This window comes from Echeneis naucrates, chromosome 3 (genome assembly GCF_900963305.1).
Source record: "Echeneis naucrates chromosome 3, fEcheNa1.1, whole genome shotgun sequence".
NCBI lineage: Eukaryota > Metazoa > Chordata > Actinopteri > Carangiformes > Echeneidae > Echeneis > Echeneis naucrates.
The window spans coordinates 4,843,353-4,861,636 of NC_042513.1; the positions used below are offsets into that span (position 1 = coordinate 4,843,353).

The window sequence follows — 18,284 nt, forward strand, 5'->3', positions numbered from 1 at the left end:
TTTGAAATCGATATATTATCTTATGTTCAAGAAATCAGGTCCTTGCCTGGAATGTATTAGTATTTTTGATGGCACTGTCACGTTGGATGTACTGCCAATGCCAATGCCAATCAATTTCACACTAAGCAACATATCACTGAAGGCATCTGAGGAATTCTAATTAAACCCTGGAGCTCTGAAGCTGGACACAGCAGGAGCCCCAGGCAGGAGTCCACAAAACCACCTTTATGTAACAGTAACAAGCTTCTTTTAAAGATCCAATTTCATACTACATAAACCATTTTACCATACCAGCATAACCCTCCAGTACAAATCATTCAAAAAGCATCTGTTTGAGGAAAACTTAACACATCAAATTGTTAACTGTTATTTAATGAGTGATACATTGAATATTCTGTTCTATTTTTATTTGAATAACTGAGATGATCAAGAATATAGATGAGGCCCCTGTTCAGCTAATTTAGAGATATCTTGGTGACAAACAGCACTAGACGACAGTGACGTCTTTATTTTAAAAGTTAAATTTTGTAAATTTATGAAACATAAGCTTAAAGTGGAGATGTCTAAAATTCAGTCCCTGATGAATAGATCATAAAGCATTACGTTCTTTTTCTTTGAATACGTGTTTTTATTGAAAATAAACAGGACAGGGACAGTTACTGAGATGTAGTTTTCAGATGAAGAAGATGGGGAAAAAGAAAAACCTGCAACTGACCACATAAAGTTTCAAACTTGCTGTGATGAAAAGACTGAAATGCATGATATAAGAGATCAGCGGGGGCCTTTTACTCAGTCAGAGAGATCAGCTGGTTCAGAGTTGTCTCAGACATTTGCCTTCTTTTGGGAAAGGTTGATCTTGTCTCCGAGGCTTAAGGCCATCCCCTATAGAATGAAGGAGGGACAATTTATTGCAACAGACTATGTATTACTAGAGTGCATACATGGAAACATCACAAGTAATATGTTCATTCATATATTTGCATTCCTTGTCCACTCAGCCCAACACTACCAGTTATCGAGGTCAAATCTTATCCTTCAAAAAGATAAACTGGTAGCATTGTTTGAATTGAGAGACAATAAAATTGAACCAAACCTTTACTTAATGGTGCATCGGCTGTGACCCACCTGACTTTTGGCTCTAATGCGTATGTGACCATTGACAGGTGCTTCAGGCCCCAGGTGGATGGGCTTCTCAATGCTGACATTAGCAAGGGCGTCTTCTCCAAAGATAGAACGGGCATAAAGGTTGGCAGCCATGAAGCCACAGAAGCCGGAGAGTGCCTGGTTTGAAAGACAAGAAGAAATGCGTTTGCATAGTTAAAATAAAAAAATTGCATAGTTTATTTAGTCACACATTTTAGCGGATATGATAGGCTTGGTGGTGACTGTTACAATGACACCACTACAACGGTCACCAGAGGTTTTTCCCAATATGAATCATGACTGATCGTCTTAATTGCATATTTTATCTTTCTCTATGAGTGGTGCCAGCATTAAATACTGGTCTGCTATCATTGTTCTCCTGTACACAGTGTCTCATACCAACCTTCTCTGGAGTCAGACACTTCATGTTGGTGGACTTCAGGATGTGTTGAAGGTATTCATTCAGGTCAGTAATGTTGGTGTTTACTGTCACCTACGACAAAATAAAGACCATCTTTAATTTTGACAATTTCTTACTTTCTAAATACTCATTTATTTGCAGCGTATCAATTAAAAATTCCCTTAAAATGAAAAAGGTAAAACTACTGGCCAACAAACCTTATAAACATGTTGGAGTTAATTTCCTGAAATGTAAAACTCACCTTGTTTTCCCATTCAAACTCTGCCCACATCTGTCTGAATTCTGCATCGGTGCAGGAGGCTGGCTGGATGTAGTCCATGATGTCAATGTGGATGTCACTGAGGACAACGCAGTTTCTGTCGCTAGCAGCTCCCGACACATCATAAACTGCAAAAAAAAGAACAAAACAAAACACTATGATTTCCTTTAACAGCCAAAGAAATAATACATAGTTGACCAAATTTTGATAGTATTTTTGGGTGCAGAGAGAAAATAAGTGATAAGACATTGCTTGTATTTCTTGGTAATATAACAGCATTAACAGGGGTGCTCCAGCTTATTGGTCACCAAACATTACTGGCCGATTTTGCATGTGATGCAGGAATTCCTCATGGTGGAAGTCATCAATGACATTTTGGTACCACCAACCACATTAAACATTTGAGAAGCCGTCAATCAACAGAATACAGCGAGTAGGAGAAACGGGTGCTGGCAAAGCCAGTCAAGCCTGCTAACATATCTATGTTGATGACAAGCTCTTATTAGTGGTTCTACTGTTACAGCTAAACAAACACAAAATGAATTATGATTGTAAACAGAACAAAACAGATCTCTTACCAATGTTACCAAATATAATGCCATTTTCAGTAGAAGCCACTTTGACATTGGCTTTGATGTTAGCAAAATCATGTGGAGCCAGAGTTAGAGGTGAGGGTTTCTCAACCAACTTGAGATCACCTATGGAAAAATAATTTTGAGTTTTGTGAAATAAGTACACAGGCGAATTTACCTTGAATCAGCCTTACTTAAAGCAAACTTGTACATTTGCCCAATGCAGAGGAAAAAAATTAGACCTTACCTAAAGTGGCAAGCTCAAGGGTACAGTTCTGGAGAGTATCACTGGTTTGGTTTACCACCAGCACGTCCAACACAATGTCATATTGGTTGACATGAACATAGGCTTCGGCATAGACTGGGTCTGAGAAGCCCGTCAACTGAGTCACCTAGATGGACAAAGTTAAGGACATTTAATAATAAACATTAATAAAATAAACTGAATCTAGTCAAATTGTGTTATCCACAGGGTACCTGCATGACAACAAGGACTCAAAGAGTTTAGTGTGACAAAAAGGAATTAATGATTTGTAGTTGTGTGTCCTTGCATCAAAAACAATTATACTAACGGCAAAAGAATAATCTTCTAAAGCACCAGGTCTTAAAATTTTGAATAGGGAAGATATCAAACAAAATACAATCAATCTTATCCAAGCAGAGATGCTATCTACAGCCAAGCTTTGTCTCCTACAGCTGATTTTCTTCTTCAAACCCATCTCCAGTTGTCTTGCATGCTCTACTTTCCTGCAGGGTTGTACCTTGTTGAGTTTTGAAGCCAGGGGATCAGCAGCCTCCTTTCTCTGAGTGTTGCCCATAGCAGCCAGCAGACTGAGCTGGAACTGATCCTCCTTAGAAGTCATCTCATTTTTGGCTGTGAGCTGCATGAAGGAGATGGGGTCGTCTGCCTGAACTGTTACATTACGTTTCTCAGACTCTTTCTGTGATCAAAAAACAATAGACATGGTTATTTCTAGTCAGACAATGAAGTCTATAGCTAAACCACAACTAAATCAACAAAAAATATATACAATTGTTGTTGTGCAGAATGAAATCATAAACTGAAGTGACATTTTCATAAAAAAAAAATAAAAAAATCATACATTCATAAAAACTCAAATTTACTGTCTTCAAAAATACAAATGTACATTTTCAGCATTGAAAAATGGGCTGGGTACAGAAAGATGAAATGAATGCCAAATGTGAGTTCACTGAGGATGGTGCCTCAGCTTTGCTACCTCCTGACAGCTCAACTGTCAGAAGGTCAACTACTGAGTCAACTGTCATTACCTTCTGCAACATCTTCTCTTCTTCCAGTCTGACAGTCAGCATATGTGACAGGGATTTGCGGCACTCCTTGTTGAAAATGTCATTCATAAGTGGAGAGCACTCTGACAGGACCTTGAGGCACAGTGAGATGCGGTCCACATCATCGTCTGTAATTGGCTTCTTGGGCAGAGAAGATTTGCCCAGGTGTAGCACGGTGACCATGATCAGCATGGCTTCTGCAACAAATGACTGTGGGGGCACCATTGGAACAGGGATTAGAGGAACCATCAATTAAATTATTTATTTATTTATTTTAAGTGGCATGAAAGAGCTTACGTTCTGTTTCTTTTTGTCTTGAACAATAGCAACATAACGCAAGGCCACTTTGGTTAGGGTGGTCGCCAGAGAAGCTGCCACATAGAAGTCACCATCCATCAGGAAGCCTCTGAGTGGAGGTCTGGAACAACATATCTATCTATATTAAGCGAGCTGGATGGCAAATGCCATACAGTCACAGAATACAATTGGCTAATATCAATAATACTCCCAGTGTGCAAGGTTCACCTGTCTTCCTCTTTCTTTGATGGCCTGGAGGAGCTGAGGGCACTCTGCGTCACATAAGTGCCCATCTCTGTCACCAGTTTCTGGGCAGGAGCTGCACTCACTTCATCCTCTGGCTTCACCTCTCCTGTCTCCCTCTTTATTTCATTTTCTACGATTGGGATCTATTAAAAACATGGATGGCAGATATTTTGACAATTATAATTAAGTTGGGACTCAATAGTAGAGTTGTGTTACACAAAAATATATAGACATACCTCTCCCAAGGACCTGCGTACTTCTGTCATCACACTCTGGATGTCTTCCTTGGTGCTGCAGTATTCTCCCAGGATCCACAGCGCTCCCCTGTAGATCCTGAAATATGAAGAAAACAACATGTTAAATCTCAGTCAAGTTTACAAAACAGTTGGCAAATGTGACTATAAAACCAGTATGATATGACGTTCAAAGGACCAAAATCTAATAAAATTACTCTTTGTTTTGTGGTTCACACCATTGGGCCTTATATGAGCCTCACTTTTGATAATAGCAAGTTTCCAACAGGTAATGTCTCAAACTTGCAGGTCAACTGAATTTATACATCTAAGTATATGTATCACAAAGAGACCAACTTACATTTGAGCTGCATTTAATAAAATAAACTAAATTAAAATTAAATTTAATTTAATCTAAATAAACAAAAACATTAACCATATACCTGGATAGTATACCCTAGAATGTTCTTCTAACTCCTTACTTGACAGTTTTGATGGCGTGAAAGACTTCCAGCATCTTCTCAATAATCAGGGGCCTCAAATTGTCAAATCTCTGAATGGCCTCCCGAACGAATTCCAGCACATCAGCAGCAGCTGCTTCATTAGTGTCACTTAGGAACTCCATGAGCTGTAAATCACACCAGCACACAGAAAAATTTTAGCTTATACTTTTATACACACACACACACACACCAACACTTGTGTGTTTCTTAATAATGTGTGAAATATAATACAGTTCAAGAGCATCTTCTTTGTTGTGCATTAATAAAAGGAAACTCACCACAGGTATGACATTGGCTGCCATGTCAGGGAAGCGCACACTGCAAGAGTGTAGCGTGCGCACCAACAGTTGTCTGTACTTATCAGTGTCTTCATGTTCTGTTACGTTGTTTGTCTTGATGACCTCTTTCTTCAAAACAATCACCAACTGAAGAGAAAATACAAGTCACATTGCTGCAACGAATACTCAATCCATATTTTTATTTTATTTCTCTCAATAAGAGAAATCAACTGAAGCATGGATGTACTTATGGATATACTTTTCATGCCACTGACCTCTTCTACATTGCGAGATGAAACAAGGTCTAGGGCCAGCTGTAAGGTCTTCTTTCTGACTTCATGGTCAGGAGTACTGAGAACACGCAGGATGTCCATCACAAGGTCCTGGAATAGAATAAAAAAAATAAAATTAAATACAGTGTTATGTTATGACTGAACAAAGTTGATGCCATTATAGAGTTCTTGGAATATTTTAAGAGCCAAATTTAATGCTTTTTAAGATCTTTTTAAGACCTCAACAAATAAAATTTAACACTCATTAAAAAAAACATTTTTTTTCTTTTACTTTAAGACAATTTAAGCCTGGCTCAGCTGTGGCTAGCCGCTGCCACATACAGCTGGTGCTTTCCTCCTTTCATATGCAACTCGACGGCTTTGAAACCCCTTTGAGACCCCTCACGAAAAAGTCTTTTTGCATAATTTGCCCATTGCCTGATTGAGTGGGTTTACATGACACTTTAAAAATTTGATTTATTGTGTTAGCTCGGCTGAAACCGGACTTTTTAAGTGCATGTAAATACGTTAGCTCGCCTGAAATCGAAGTTATCATTCTCAAGCTAACACTCCTAGATAATATGAATGAAGCTGAGCTTCTGTTGCATGTATACAGACAATCGGTTTGGTGTCGGGACTGGAGCAGGAGGAGCTGATCTGCAGATGTATTGAAGTTTCGTGCCAAGCTATGACCCGGAAGTCGATCAACATTTAAAACGTAAACGTAGGAGTTCAGAGAAAAGAACAGCGAACTGCTAATGCATAGAACATCGTTCCAGGTTACCTCTGCTTCGCTAACTTGCTAGCTCACCGGTCTTTTTTCCTTTTCACCTCTGTTGTGGTCAACTGGTAGTGGCTCATTACCCACAAGCCAAAAGAGTGCATACCGCCACCTATATTAGTGGAGGCGACATGTTTTCAACAAATAGCTCGATTTCACTACCGTGCATGTATACTGGGACAAGGACATAAGTCCTTTATCGAGATATAACCGTAGCTCGACTTAACTGTGAATGTAAACATGCTATTGTTGTTTCAGCCAGCGCCGACCACATCCTAAATGCATCCTCTTCAATCCATTTATCATTAAATTTGCAGTTTCCCACCTTTGCATGCTGAAGCAAGTTATATCCACTACAAAAAAGGATGATTATGTAAAATTATGATTATGTACGACAATTTTCTAAAACCAAAGCCAGAAAAAACAAGCAGGTCTCCACTATGGAGCAGTTCAAGGCGCTATACTCTGTCATGTCACAAAAGTTAAAAAACACATTTTTATTTATTTATTTTCTTTTTTTTTAATACGAGCTAGTGAAACACACCGGAAGTTATAAGACTGCAACATCAATATATATTATGGATGGTTGATGGCATGATGTGTGATATGACTCTGAAAAGGTCATTTTCAATGGGCTAGAGTTTGAATCTGTAAATGACGTGCCGCTGCAGTCACGCGGCTCAAGCAGAAGACAGTGTGTCAGGCCTGAGCACTTCCACCATAAACATATAAATATGTCTATGACTTTGACAACAACCACGGTGCGTAATGGCTGCATGCAGCCTGACGTCAGTCTGTTGCTGACGTACCATAAAGCGGCTATTAATCGCAGAGTACTAAGTTACTAAGTTAATCAAACAAATAGGCTACATGCTTTGTTTTACGGTCAACCACTGTGCTTTCCTATTGGCATTAAACACGCCGCCTGGAAATGTGATAGCTATAGCAAATTTTTGGTAAATTTAAGACAATTTAAGGCTTTAATTAACCAGATATTAAATTAAAACCTTCTAAGGACCCGTAGGAATCCTTCATTAGGTAGACAACACTGTCTATAGTAAAGCAATGTTTGCCAGATGGTTACTGGCTACTTTTGAGTCTATAAAGTTGACTAAATAACACTTATTCTGATTATTTTGATGTAAATTTGAATGGGCAACAGATTATTATTATTTTCAATAGGGCTTAATTTTTTAATAACAAATACTATATAAAGCGGAATGGTTTGCAGTTAATAAGGAACAAAATTCACATTACCTGGAGTACACGCTCATGAGTGGGATGCTCCTTCAGTTCAACCAGGCGATCAAGAACAATCAGCTTCACATTGTTGTCACTCTCCTTGATAATCAAATCAATGTAGCACTGAGCAGCAGCCTGGAGTCCAACATACACATGCAAAAGAGACGGCATCAGACCAAAAGTATCATTGAAATGTGTGTATACATGCATATATACAAATACACAAATGCCTTTGTACATAAATATGTAAATGCCCAAGATCATTGTCTTGGCTTAATGATGCACCTTAATGGCAGTGGGGGCACTGGAGAGTGTTACAAGAGTGCCAGCAGCTTCATACTTTACAGCAGGGCTGGAGGACTGTAGCAGGTTATAGATGCAGCGGATAAACCGGGCACGCTCAGAGGGGTTAGCATGGCAAACCTTTAAAAAAAAAAAAAGTGCAAAAAATTATACATTAACTATTCTTGGAGTACACTGTTTCAGTTGAAAAAACGAAAGCCTTGGCTTACTTTGTAAATCAGCTCCACGATAACCAACTGAAGAATGTCGCCAAATGTGTGCACTTGGTCAATGCATGTGCTCAGGTAATCCAGAGCTCGATCCTATTTGATGTCAACATGAGAACGACATGATTTGTTAGGTATTTATATTGATCTCAGCATTCTTCAGTAGAAACATTAACACAATGTGCTACAGACCTGATCTGCGTGAATCAGCATCATGAAAGCATTTCTTTTACAGCTGGCATCTTTCTCATTGACAAGAAAATCATGGATCAACTCTGGAGCGTCTGGGATGAGATGTTCAAAGTTCCTAAACCAAATGCATATTATCATCATTTGCATATTCTTCACAAATGAATGGGAAACAAAATACCTTTGGAAAGGTGAAAGGGGGGTTTGTACCTGTAGATGGTGTAAATAGCCAGGACAGCATTACGGCGCACATAGCTGTGACGGTGCTCCAGGCAGGCCCGGATAGCTGGCATGAGGGGCTCAAGCAATTCCGACTCCTTCAGCTTGCACAGAAAACGCAGAGTGGATCCACGAATGAACTCATTGGGGTGCTGCAGGTCCTGGAATTGAAAGAAAAGCATTTTGAGGAAAACACAAACACATAAGATGTTCTCAGCTGTTACACAGTTACGACATTAAAAATTAAGTAAGCAACATATTCTGTTATCACGCTAAAAATAAGTGGAGGCTCACTTCAAATGATCTGCATCCATGGGTCAGACATTCCTGCTAAATTATGCAACCATCCAATCTGTGCATTATATCTTTACCATGCCATGGTTTTTGAGGGGGAATTCACTTACTTTTCTGTAGGCATCACAGACCAAAATCATCTCCTGAAGCAGCTTGCCATCCGGAGTTGTTTTGGGGACAATCTCCCAGAAAACCAGCAGTAGCTTCTTGATAGTGTGGTCTTGAAGTGGCAACACAAAGCGGATGATGGTCATCAGCAGTCCTGGCAACTTCTCACCATTCAGGATCATGATGATGACCTTCTTCAGGGCTTCTGTCTTTGCCTTGATTTCCCCCTTTTCTGATGAATTTTGTTATTCAATGCATTAATATAATTATGAGAGTGACTGACATGACTTCAGACATGCAATCCACACTTTACAAATGTTCAGCTAAAAGCTTTCTCTGAGAATTTGTTTAAACGTCACAGAGAAATGAAATAAAAAACAGATTTTTGTATTATTACTTGGCACTAATCATTTAGGCAAACTGGCAAATAAAATCAACATTGTTTATGGAATAGTTACCTAAATCAGCTTTTAGGCTGACTTCGGAGGGGGGCTCTGAGTCCGATGGTACATTGATCAGAGTGTAACACACATTCTCCGCAGCTGTCATTTTGCTGCTGGGCTTGCGGCACTTTAGAAGAATCCCAATAAATATCACTTAGCGTAGGACACCTTTGAGTGAAAGAGAAAACGTTGAAAGTTGAAATGTCGAAATGCATCTACTTCATTATTTTTGAAGCAAACCAACATATAGCGTTAAGACCTTTGGATAACCCTGCAGCTACTGTCGTAGATAAAGCATCATCTGTTTTCAATAACAGATCTAAAAGACCTCAACAAAAACAAAACTTCGGTCACTTAGTTGACTTTTGAAAATGTTATAAGAGATTAAAACCGATAAAAAATAGTAACTAGTACACGGTAGCTTGCGCCAGGTTAGCTTGTGCTCAGGCTAGCAATGAAATGGAAGACATTAACGTTAGCTAGCTGTCTTAACAGTTAGCTCTACTGGGAAATAATATATAGTTCATTTTTATTTAAACTGATCAATAAAACCTACCGAACTGTTGGACTCGTATCTTACGACGATGCCTTCGATATCCAGGTATGGATATTTACATCTGTAAAAAGGGTAGCTCCCTGCCCGAGCCGTCTCTCACTTCCTTGTGACGTGGAAGATTACTGTCTGAGCCACATCACTGCTACCGTGGCCCTGAAGGTCCAAACTGCGGAAAGCGCTTAGGAAAATGCTTTCTCGGCCTGGAATCCTGATTGGTCTGGAAGCCAGAGCCAATCACCTGAAAAGAGGATGCTTTTACTAAACTTTGCACAACTTACATCAAGCACTACTGAAAACCCATGACTTCGTATACACATTTAACAGTGATGGCAGAAGATAGATAATGAAAGTTATTATATATCTGAAGAAGTGAAGCTGTAAAATACATGTTGAAACAAATGCTAATCATTTTAAGTGTTCAGAATCAGTTTCATGTAGTTGAAAATGTGGGGTGTCCAACAATTTATAATAATTTTAACTTTTCATTTACTTTTATTTGTCTCTCCGGCTTCATCGCTGCAGACTTTACTTTTGTGTCACTAACGAAAGGAAATGTATGTATGTTTAAAAAAAATATGCAAAATAACACACAGTAATATAACTACCAAATTCAACCAAATACTCCAATAGAAAGGTATGCAGCACCCCCCAGTGGAATCATAGCCTTAGTGACACAGAAGATGCATTGGAAAACAAATGAACCTTAGGGTCTCAAAGGGAATGCCATAAGATGTTTGTTAGTCATTAGTTTCCACAACATGACATTACAACAAATGAGAGTCAAAGGCCCATAAAAACGTTATTAACAAATATTGAATATTTCAATTTTCTGACTTCTTAACTTAGAAAATTAAAAGTGATTCTATGGGAAATGTTATAAAACTGCAAAGACACAATATATACAATTTTGGTTCAGCTAATGCAATTAAAAGAACAAAATCGAATATTAATCTCTCCTGTTTAATTGTAAAGTGTGCATGAACAAACCATGCTGGAAAAAATCATCATATGTTCCCCTCTGCAATCATACTGTGTATTTAATAGTTTTCTGGGGACTACAGAGCTCTACATTAGGCTGTTTTTTTTTTTTGTTTTTTTTTTTTTTCAAAGTTTCATAGTCATTTTAAGGTATAGTTGATTTTGTAGTTTGATTGGTTCATTTTTCCAATACTTATACACCAACACATTCTGATAAACCTTGAAACACAATATACTTTCAAATTGAAGATGTTAATAAGGAGAGTTTATGGTTCAAGTCACCAGTAAAGTACTTCTTTATATCATACAGCCTTGTCAGCAAAAGAACAGAGTACAGTTATGATTTCATTTTACTCTGTACTCATTGTTCTATGGGCAAGAGGTTGTTACGGTGCTCTGCTGAACTTTTGGTTTAACTAGGGTCTCCAAACACCAACATTACAATAATATTTGTTAGAAATGTTCGGGAAGAACAAACAAACAACACACAAAAAACAAACAAACTCTGGCAAAATGAAAACCTTTGTAATTTTGGGGACTTGGTAGATCATCACTTGCTCTGCATCTTGAGTTTGTCGCTTTCATCTCCTGAACCACCAATTATTTGTTCAACCAAATGTCTAAAATTATGTATTTGCATTTTCAAAACCATAAAAATCTTTACAACTCAGCGTTTGGTTCAAGTCGGCCACTTTGATCAGTTTAATCGACAATCATCCCCAGACAGGGAGAACCAAATGATCCCAGAGCAACGAGATGGCGCTACATGTGATGACAACATAAAAGATACATGAGTGTTAAGATGATTGACTTCAAATATACAGTCAGTTAGACATCGACCACGCTAATTTACCCTTTAAAGTTATAGAGTGGAATTACAAGCATTCAGAATTGTTTAGAAACTTACTGCGATTTGGTCAGGTGTAGGTTATTATTAATAATATCCACAGAAGACACAGTAGTATTTTAGTTGTGTGGCCTGTATTTATAAAAACACAACATATTTGAAATCAATAATAAGAAAAACTCAGCTCGATTTAAGGAATGCAATTACCAAGTAAGGGTATTGGATTTGAGGGCAAAAAGGCCGTGCGGACCTTTGTTTATTATCATTGAAAAGGAGAACTTTGAACAAGTTTCTTCCATGTATTGCAGCCGGCTCAGGGTGTTTATTATGTTTCATCCGTAGCGCAGCCTGGGATCGGCCCTGCGCTCCACAGCACGGAGCCCCGAGCTCCGAGTTGTGGCCTGTAGGCGGCGACACGGAGACCCGTTTAGGTAAAAACAACATCTCACCTTCTTTCTTTAGTCCAAGTGCTGGAGCACGTTTGAGTGACCATGGAGTGCGTTCGCTGTCATGTAGTTCAGCGTTAATACGGCGTGAATAGTGGCAGAGGGGGGACTTTTAGGAGCCGGAGTCGAGCCATGGCTGCAGCGGAGGACGGAGAGCTTTTGCACAGTAAAATCAGGCACAGCGACGGAGCTGGAAGTGTAAACAGCTCAGAGGGCTTCAGGAACGGCTATGTGAAGAGCTGCGTCACCCCCCTTAAACAGGACCATCAGAGGGGCTTTTTCTTTAACTTGTGCAGGTTTTGCAGCGAAGACGTCCTCAATTCAAAATCGTTAAAGGTCTCTGCCCTGTACGTCGGCGCGTTTGTCATCTTCGCGGTTTCTTTTTTCATTTCTAGGAGCTTGCAAAGTGACTCGCTTTGGGATCTGCGGACTTTTTTGTGGGGCTTCTCTCAGACCATCAGTCCTCTGTACAGCATAGGATGTGCTTTCTTCTTCCTGACGTTTTACCTGAGGAGGAAAAAGAAGGAGAGCAGCAAATGTTGGCTCCTGTCACTGCCAGCGTCGTGTTACCTCGGGGATTTTCTGGTGTTGCGCTTTTTGCAATGGGGAGAGGAGCAGCACCAGATGCAAATGGTGGGCAGGTTGTTATTCGTGTTGGGATGTGTGGGTCTGCTCACGCTGATCCCGACTCTCAAACTCAAAAACAGTGTGCTCATACTGATCTTCGCCAGCGTGGTGTGGCTGATTTCTTTCACAAGTTTGAGCGGTCTGCCCGCGCTGCTCAGACCGCTCTTCGCCTGCTTTGCGGGGGTTTCGGGCTCCCTGTTGGGGCTCTGCTTCCACCGCTGCTACCCGTCGAGGGAAGCGCCGGCCGGGGTCTCCAGCTCGGAGGAGAAGGTGCCCGTGATCCGGCCGAGGAGGAGGTCCAGCTGTGTTTCTCTGGGGGAGACGTCCACCAGCTATTATGGCAGCTGTAAAATGCCCCGCAGACCTTCGTTGCCCTGTATATCCAGAGAGCAGGTAGGTCCGACCCTGCAGGACCAGGGCTGTTGTCGAACCCGGTTGGAAAAGTGGGCCCAACATACATGGAGCCTGCAGCAGAGCAGGAAAATGAGCTGTCGTTAAAAAAACAAACAAACAAAAGCAAAAACAAAACATTGGCCAGTGAAAGACTTTTCTTGGTCTTTCTTGTTCCAGTCTGTCAGGATAGGACAGCCCAAGATTATTTATTTTTGCAGTGTTATTCTTATTATACAAGCGTGTTGTGATTTTTAATAGTAAAAATACAATTTATGTCCTAATTTAATTTATATCTAATATATTAAATGTTTCAATGAAAATAATTATTTAAAAAAGTAATTATGGCTTATAAATGTTAAATTAAATTAAATATCAACATTCAATATGCAAATGTATTTAATCTACTTTCCTGCAATAATACCTATCCCCAATGGTTATCTATTCATTTAAAAGTTTTTATACTAGGTAGTTAATGAGATATCTATCCATCCGCATCACTTATCATCAGACTAACAACAAAACAAGCAGCAAAGCAAGTGATGTGGCCTCGAGTCCCCTATAACCAGCAGTCAATAAATGAAAATGATGGTGAGCACATGCACGGATCCTTTAGTGTCCACATTCAGTGTCTGTTTCTTTTTCTATTTGCTTGCATTTATACTTGAGCGCCCCCCCCCCCCCCCCCCAAAAAAAAAAACAAAAAAACAAAAAACAAAACATTGTTTGCACACAGGAGGTAACAGGTTCACCGCAAAGTGATGCTCTGTTCTACTTTGCATGAGTTTTGTAAACCAATACACCTATATCAAGTGATATCCAAACCAGGTAAACACTATCACATTGCATACAGTATATTAAAAAGCTGCTGCGAGCTCATGCCTTGATTTGTGCGTAGACAGTGTAAGTCAAAGGACAACATGTCTGTTGCCACTATTATTTTAAACAGCATATTTCAACTTGTATACTAAAGCACCTGTAACTAACAGAATTTTCCCTGGAGATGAATGTCTGTCTGATTCTGATATTTAACAGCAACACATGCCGTTCTTAGTTGGATGCCAACCCATCAGCTCACACCCATTGTTTTTGTGTCCTTCAAGCTTAGTTAGAAATGATAAGAGAACTAAAAATGTATGTCCAGTTTGTCTCAGTTGTCCCATTTCCAGCAGTTGTTTTTCCACTTCATTCACTTCATTGTGCTTTAGGCTGTTAGTAGATTAGCAGTCACATTTAGTTAGACCTTGAACATGAAAACTACAGCATTTCTGATCATAAAAAATCAGCATGAATATGATCACAGACAGAAAGACGCTTATTTGACTACTAGACTATTCCAGCTCTTCTTTCATCTGATAAGAATGACAAGAGGCCTTAGCTCCAAAACTTGGAAGATGAAAATTATGTGAGCATAAGAGCTTTCATTTAACCACTACAACTTGCATGTTGCTTGCCCATTATCTGCAGACAATCTGGGGTTTATTAAGACTGAGCAAACATTATACAAGAGGATAATTCATAATCAGATTATTCCATTGACACGCTCATATTTGACATATTCAATGTGTATGACTTCAACACTTGAATCTCACTGATTTCCCCCTTTTCATTTTCCAAAATCAGTTTTACAGTTTCTTTATAGGTAGGTGTACACAGCTGATGCAGTGCACTGTCCCACATAGATCATTAAACCTCCTTCATGCTGTGTAAAATTATACTATCTACAGTGTGGAAAATGCATTAAAGTAGCAATAAAAACACGGCAAAAGTGTTGGAAAAGATGGTGTTGATCATTTATAATCGCACCATCTTGTCAGCTAAACATGAAATACATCTGAATCCATATGTAGTGAAAAGATAACCAAAAATACTGGCCATTGTCAGTACCCATGCCATTGTCACATTGTCCTTAACAGCTTAAAGGGCAGCCTCCCAGTAAGCTCTTGTGTCAATGTCAAGTATTCCTTGGTGAGTAAAGGGGATAAAATGTAAATATGCTCTCTAATTTTCCTGTTTGTGAGGATTTCTCAGAGAAATGTTAGTCAGGTGTGTTGGAGTCTGAATTGCATGTTTTTAGGGTGAGTCTGTCTGTATTTGTCTCATTCACAACATACTCAGTTTTGTATTATTTGTAGCCCATGCTGGGCAGAAACACTGCTGTAGCTGATCTTTATATATTTCCAATTTTGTTTTCTTTTTTCGCAAGATTTTGGTTTGGTTTTAATTTGGCAATAAACCTTTCCCTGTCTGGTTTTAGAATCAGGAAATGTCAGCAGAGAAGAACTGTAAACTTAGAAAAAGAAATAATCTTATAAGATGTAACTTCTCTACCTCTTAAAGTTTATTTTTATACAGCTCTGTCAGCTTCTGCGTCAGAAAGGCGTAGAAAAGGTACAAAGGAAGACTTGGAGAGGGCTCACTCAGAGTTCACTGCTGATGTCACACATGTTCTTTATCTTTACACATATTTTACACACAGAACAGTAAACCCCTCTTTTTGCTGTCTGAGAGGGTCTGTAGTTTTCTGTCTCTCATTTAAAAAAAGTGGGGGGTGAGTGTGCAATATTTGATGGTTTGGTACACACCAAGTGCATCGTCACTTTTGAATTCTGGTTGTATGGCGATTTGGCATGTAGGTCAGAGATAAGATGTTTTAGTCAGTGTCACAGATAAATGTGTGAAAAAAGTCTCAAAACTAAGTAAACTAGGAGTGTCAAATCTATTTAAATAAATATTAATACTTACATACTTGCTGCCAATGGTTTTGCTAACGTTCTCTGTTTGTGTGGCAGAGGTCTGTAGAGATAATAGAGTGTAACTGCAACAGTGGAACAAATAATGGTATCCTATAAACAACCTAAACAACAGTGACACTTGCAACCAACCAACTTTAAAAATAGATCATGATGTAAATACAGCTTCCCCCTTTTATCTGTGTGGGAAGATCATGGCATAATCACAGTAAAACACCCTGACTTGCCATAGTACAGAAAATCCATTTAATCGATTTACCGATATTTACAGTGATTACTATATTTCCCTCAAACATTGCAATTTTATGTCATTATCAACTGGTAAGAATAAATGTGAGAATCAACTGTGTGCTGTGTGGAACTTGTGGACTATCAATAAAATAAAATACAATAAATTGTATTTTATAAAGATTAACATTAATAATAGTTGTATAGCTCATTTTATAGTCCACCAGAGAATCCATTTGACATTTGAGTGATATGTTCTTCATCACCACTCCACGAATGTGGATGCAAACTTAATGTAAATTAACACCATCTTGAATATTCAAGATAAAACTGCAGCTTCAGACAAATGTGGCCCATGGTCTGAAATATTCCAGGGTGAGCGTTGTGTCACCAGACACCCAACGTTGTGTATGACCAGTGCTTGTATTTTCACAATTTATACATTTAAAATATTTGGCTTGTTGTTGTTGGTAGGCCTGTTGTTTTGTTATGACAAATTTTTTCAGCCACCAGTAACTGATGACTGAACCCTGAGCCCTTTAAAGGTATTATTTGGTATTGCAAAACCAGACATGAATCTAAATTTGTTCTCCGGATTAGCATATTTTAAAAAGACTACTGTTTTTGTTGTTAAAGTACACTGGGGGTGTTTAGCCACCGGTGGCACTGTAGAGCAAGAGTTTGATGAGCAGATGTTCATATTTGTCTTATAACAGCATTGTAACAGTATGCCTATGAGTGGTGAAAAATATGGGTAGGTTAACCAAAAAGGCAAATTTAACTTCAAATTAAAGGCCTGCAGGAAGTTCTAGTTGATGGACCATAAAATAGTCTACTTGGTACTTTTGAATTGAATAGCATCCCCCGGATAAACAGAACTCTATAATGTCAATAGTCAGTAGTGGGGATTGGTAATGTATCCTAAAAGGCAGCTATGTGCCATTGAATTAGGAGAAAAAGTCATCACACAAGTACACGACGAAGTAAAAGGAGGTGCCTCCAAATATTTAACTATACAGTACAGTAGAAGCACAACCAAATTTGTTGTTTAATTGCATCTTCAGTGTTTATTTTTATGTACAACAGTATGTATGACCGCGTGAACTCTAATAGACTAATGAAAGGTGTCAAATTCAAAAGTTAATTGTAACGATTCTCTTTAAAATGAAATAACAGAAAACTATGCAGAGCTGATCTTGTCTGGGAATGCACTGGTAAGACAAGATTGTATGTCGACATAGCAAGAAAAACTTCTTTTTTTTTTTCAACTTCTGCAGCAAGTCTTTTTTATGTATTTTCTTTTAATTAAGGCTGAGCTTACTAATGAGTGCTGCATGTTACAAACAATTCCAGCTAAGTTGTCTGATGGCACAAATCTCAACAGACATTCGATAGTTTCAACACGCTGATGTCAGTCACTTTAAGATGATAAAACAAACAAACAAAACAAAATCACTTAAGTTTTTCCAACAGGACAAATATGTTCGATCATTTTTGATTGTTGTGGTTTAACATTTTTGGCATGCTGCTTTAAAGCATTTTAACATGAACTTTAATGAAAACATGAACATATTCCAAAAAGATATATCTGAGCACATATCTTCATAGCTGTTGTATTGTGATCCTGAATTTAAGGATGGTCCCCTCCTGCTTGATGCCATCACTGTCTTCACTACTATACACAGCGGGCCTCGTGCAAAAACCTTTGCTCAAAGTTTTCTTTTTTTTCTCCCACATACTCTCCTAACTCTGCAAACTTGTGACAAATTGCTCCCTTTAGACTAATGAACCCCACCTGCTCATGGGCATTTGGAAAATTTCATCATCATCATAATAACAAAACCAAAAAAATCGCTGTATGATGCGGCATTCTGTGCAGAAAGTGTAAAAAGAATTTCACACCGCTAAGCTTCAAGCGCTCCTGTCAGAAATCACAAAACAATCATGCAACAAAGCTAGCAGTCAGCAGATGACATAAAAACCAACTAGAAAAGATTAAGAGTACATTTATCATTGACATGCCATCCTAGCAGCGCTGTGACAAATCTTAATCTTTTTACCCGTAACTGTTTTAATTAGGAACACATTTTTGTGTTTTTCTTTTTGTTTTTCTTCTTGTCGTCTTGGACAATGAGGGCCACT

At 38.7% G+C, this 18,284-nt stretch overlaps 2 protein-coding genes across 2 annotated transcripts in view; one reads left to right on the top strand and one right to left on the bottom strand.

Moving 5' to 3' along the window:
• Positions 1-355: 355 nt before the first annotated feature.
• Positions 356-12,399, bottom strand: copb1 (COPI coat complex subunit beta 1). Its single transcript, XM_029497426.1, has 23 exons — positions 12,148-12,399; positions 9,874-10,111; positions 9,333-9,485; positions 8,877-9,106; positions 8,464-8,633; positions 8,257-8,371; positions 8,068-8,160; positions 7,841-7,978; positions 7,571-7,690; positions 5,536-5,643; positions 5,261-5,407; positions 4,962-5,107; positions 4,483-4,579; positions 4,229-4,389; positions 4,001-4,121; positions 3,686-3,913; positions 3,157-3,336; positions 2,643-2,787; positions 2,402-2,521; positions 1,806-1,951; positions 1,547-1,636; positions 1,126-1,281; positions 356-882 (listed from the first exon to the last, which is right to left on the bottom strand). The coding sequence occupies exons 3-23, from the start codon at positions 9,421-9,423 to the stop codon at positions 823-825; spliced, it is 2,862 nt and encodes a 953-aa protein (XP_029353286.1). The 5' UTR covers positions 9,424-9,485; positions 9,874-10,111; positions 12,148-12,399; the 3' UTR covers positions 356-822.
• Positions 12,146-18,284, top strand: part of pde3b (phosphodiesterase 3B) — a 35,540-nt gene continuing 29,401 nt past the window's right edge. The window contains exon 1 of the mRNA XM_029497425.1: positions 12,146-13,164. Coding sequence (XP_029353285.1) covers positions 12,277-13,164 — 888 coding nt within the window. The 5' untranslated portion in view covers positions 12,146-12,276. The remainder of the gene's footprint in view (positions 13,165-18,284) is intronic.

Excerpts from the sequence above, each read along its gene's own strand:
- copb1 (XM_029497426.1), bottom strand. The coding sequence starts at position 9,423 with ATGACAGCTGCGGAGAATGTGTGTTACACTCTGATCAATGTACCATCG. Across the intron at positions 4,580-4,961 it reads CACGCCATCAAAACTGTCAA|GATCTACAGGGGAGCGCTGT; the intron begins GTAAGGAGTTAG and ends TTCATATTTCAG. Across the intron at positions 4,122-4,228 it reads TCAAAGAAAGAGGAAGACAG|ACCTCCACTCAGAGGCTTCC; the intron begins GTGAACCTTGCA and ends ATGTTGTTCCAG.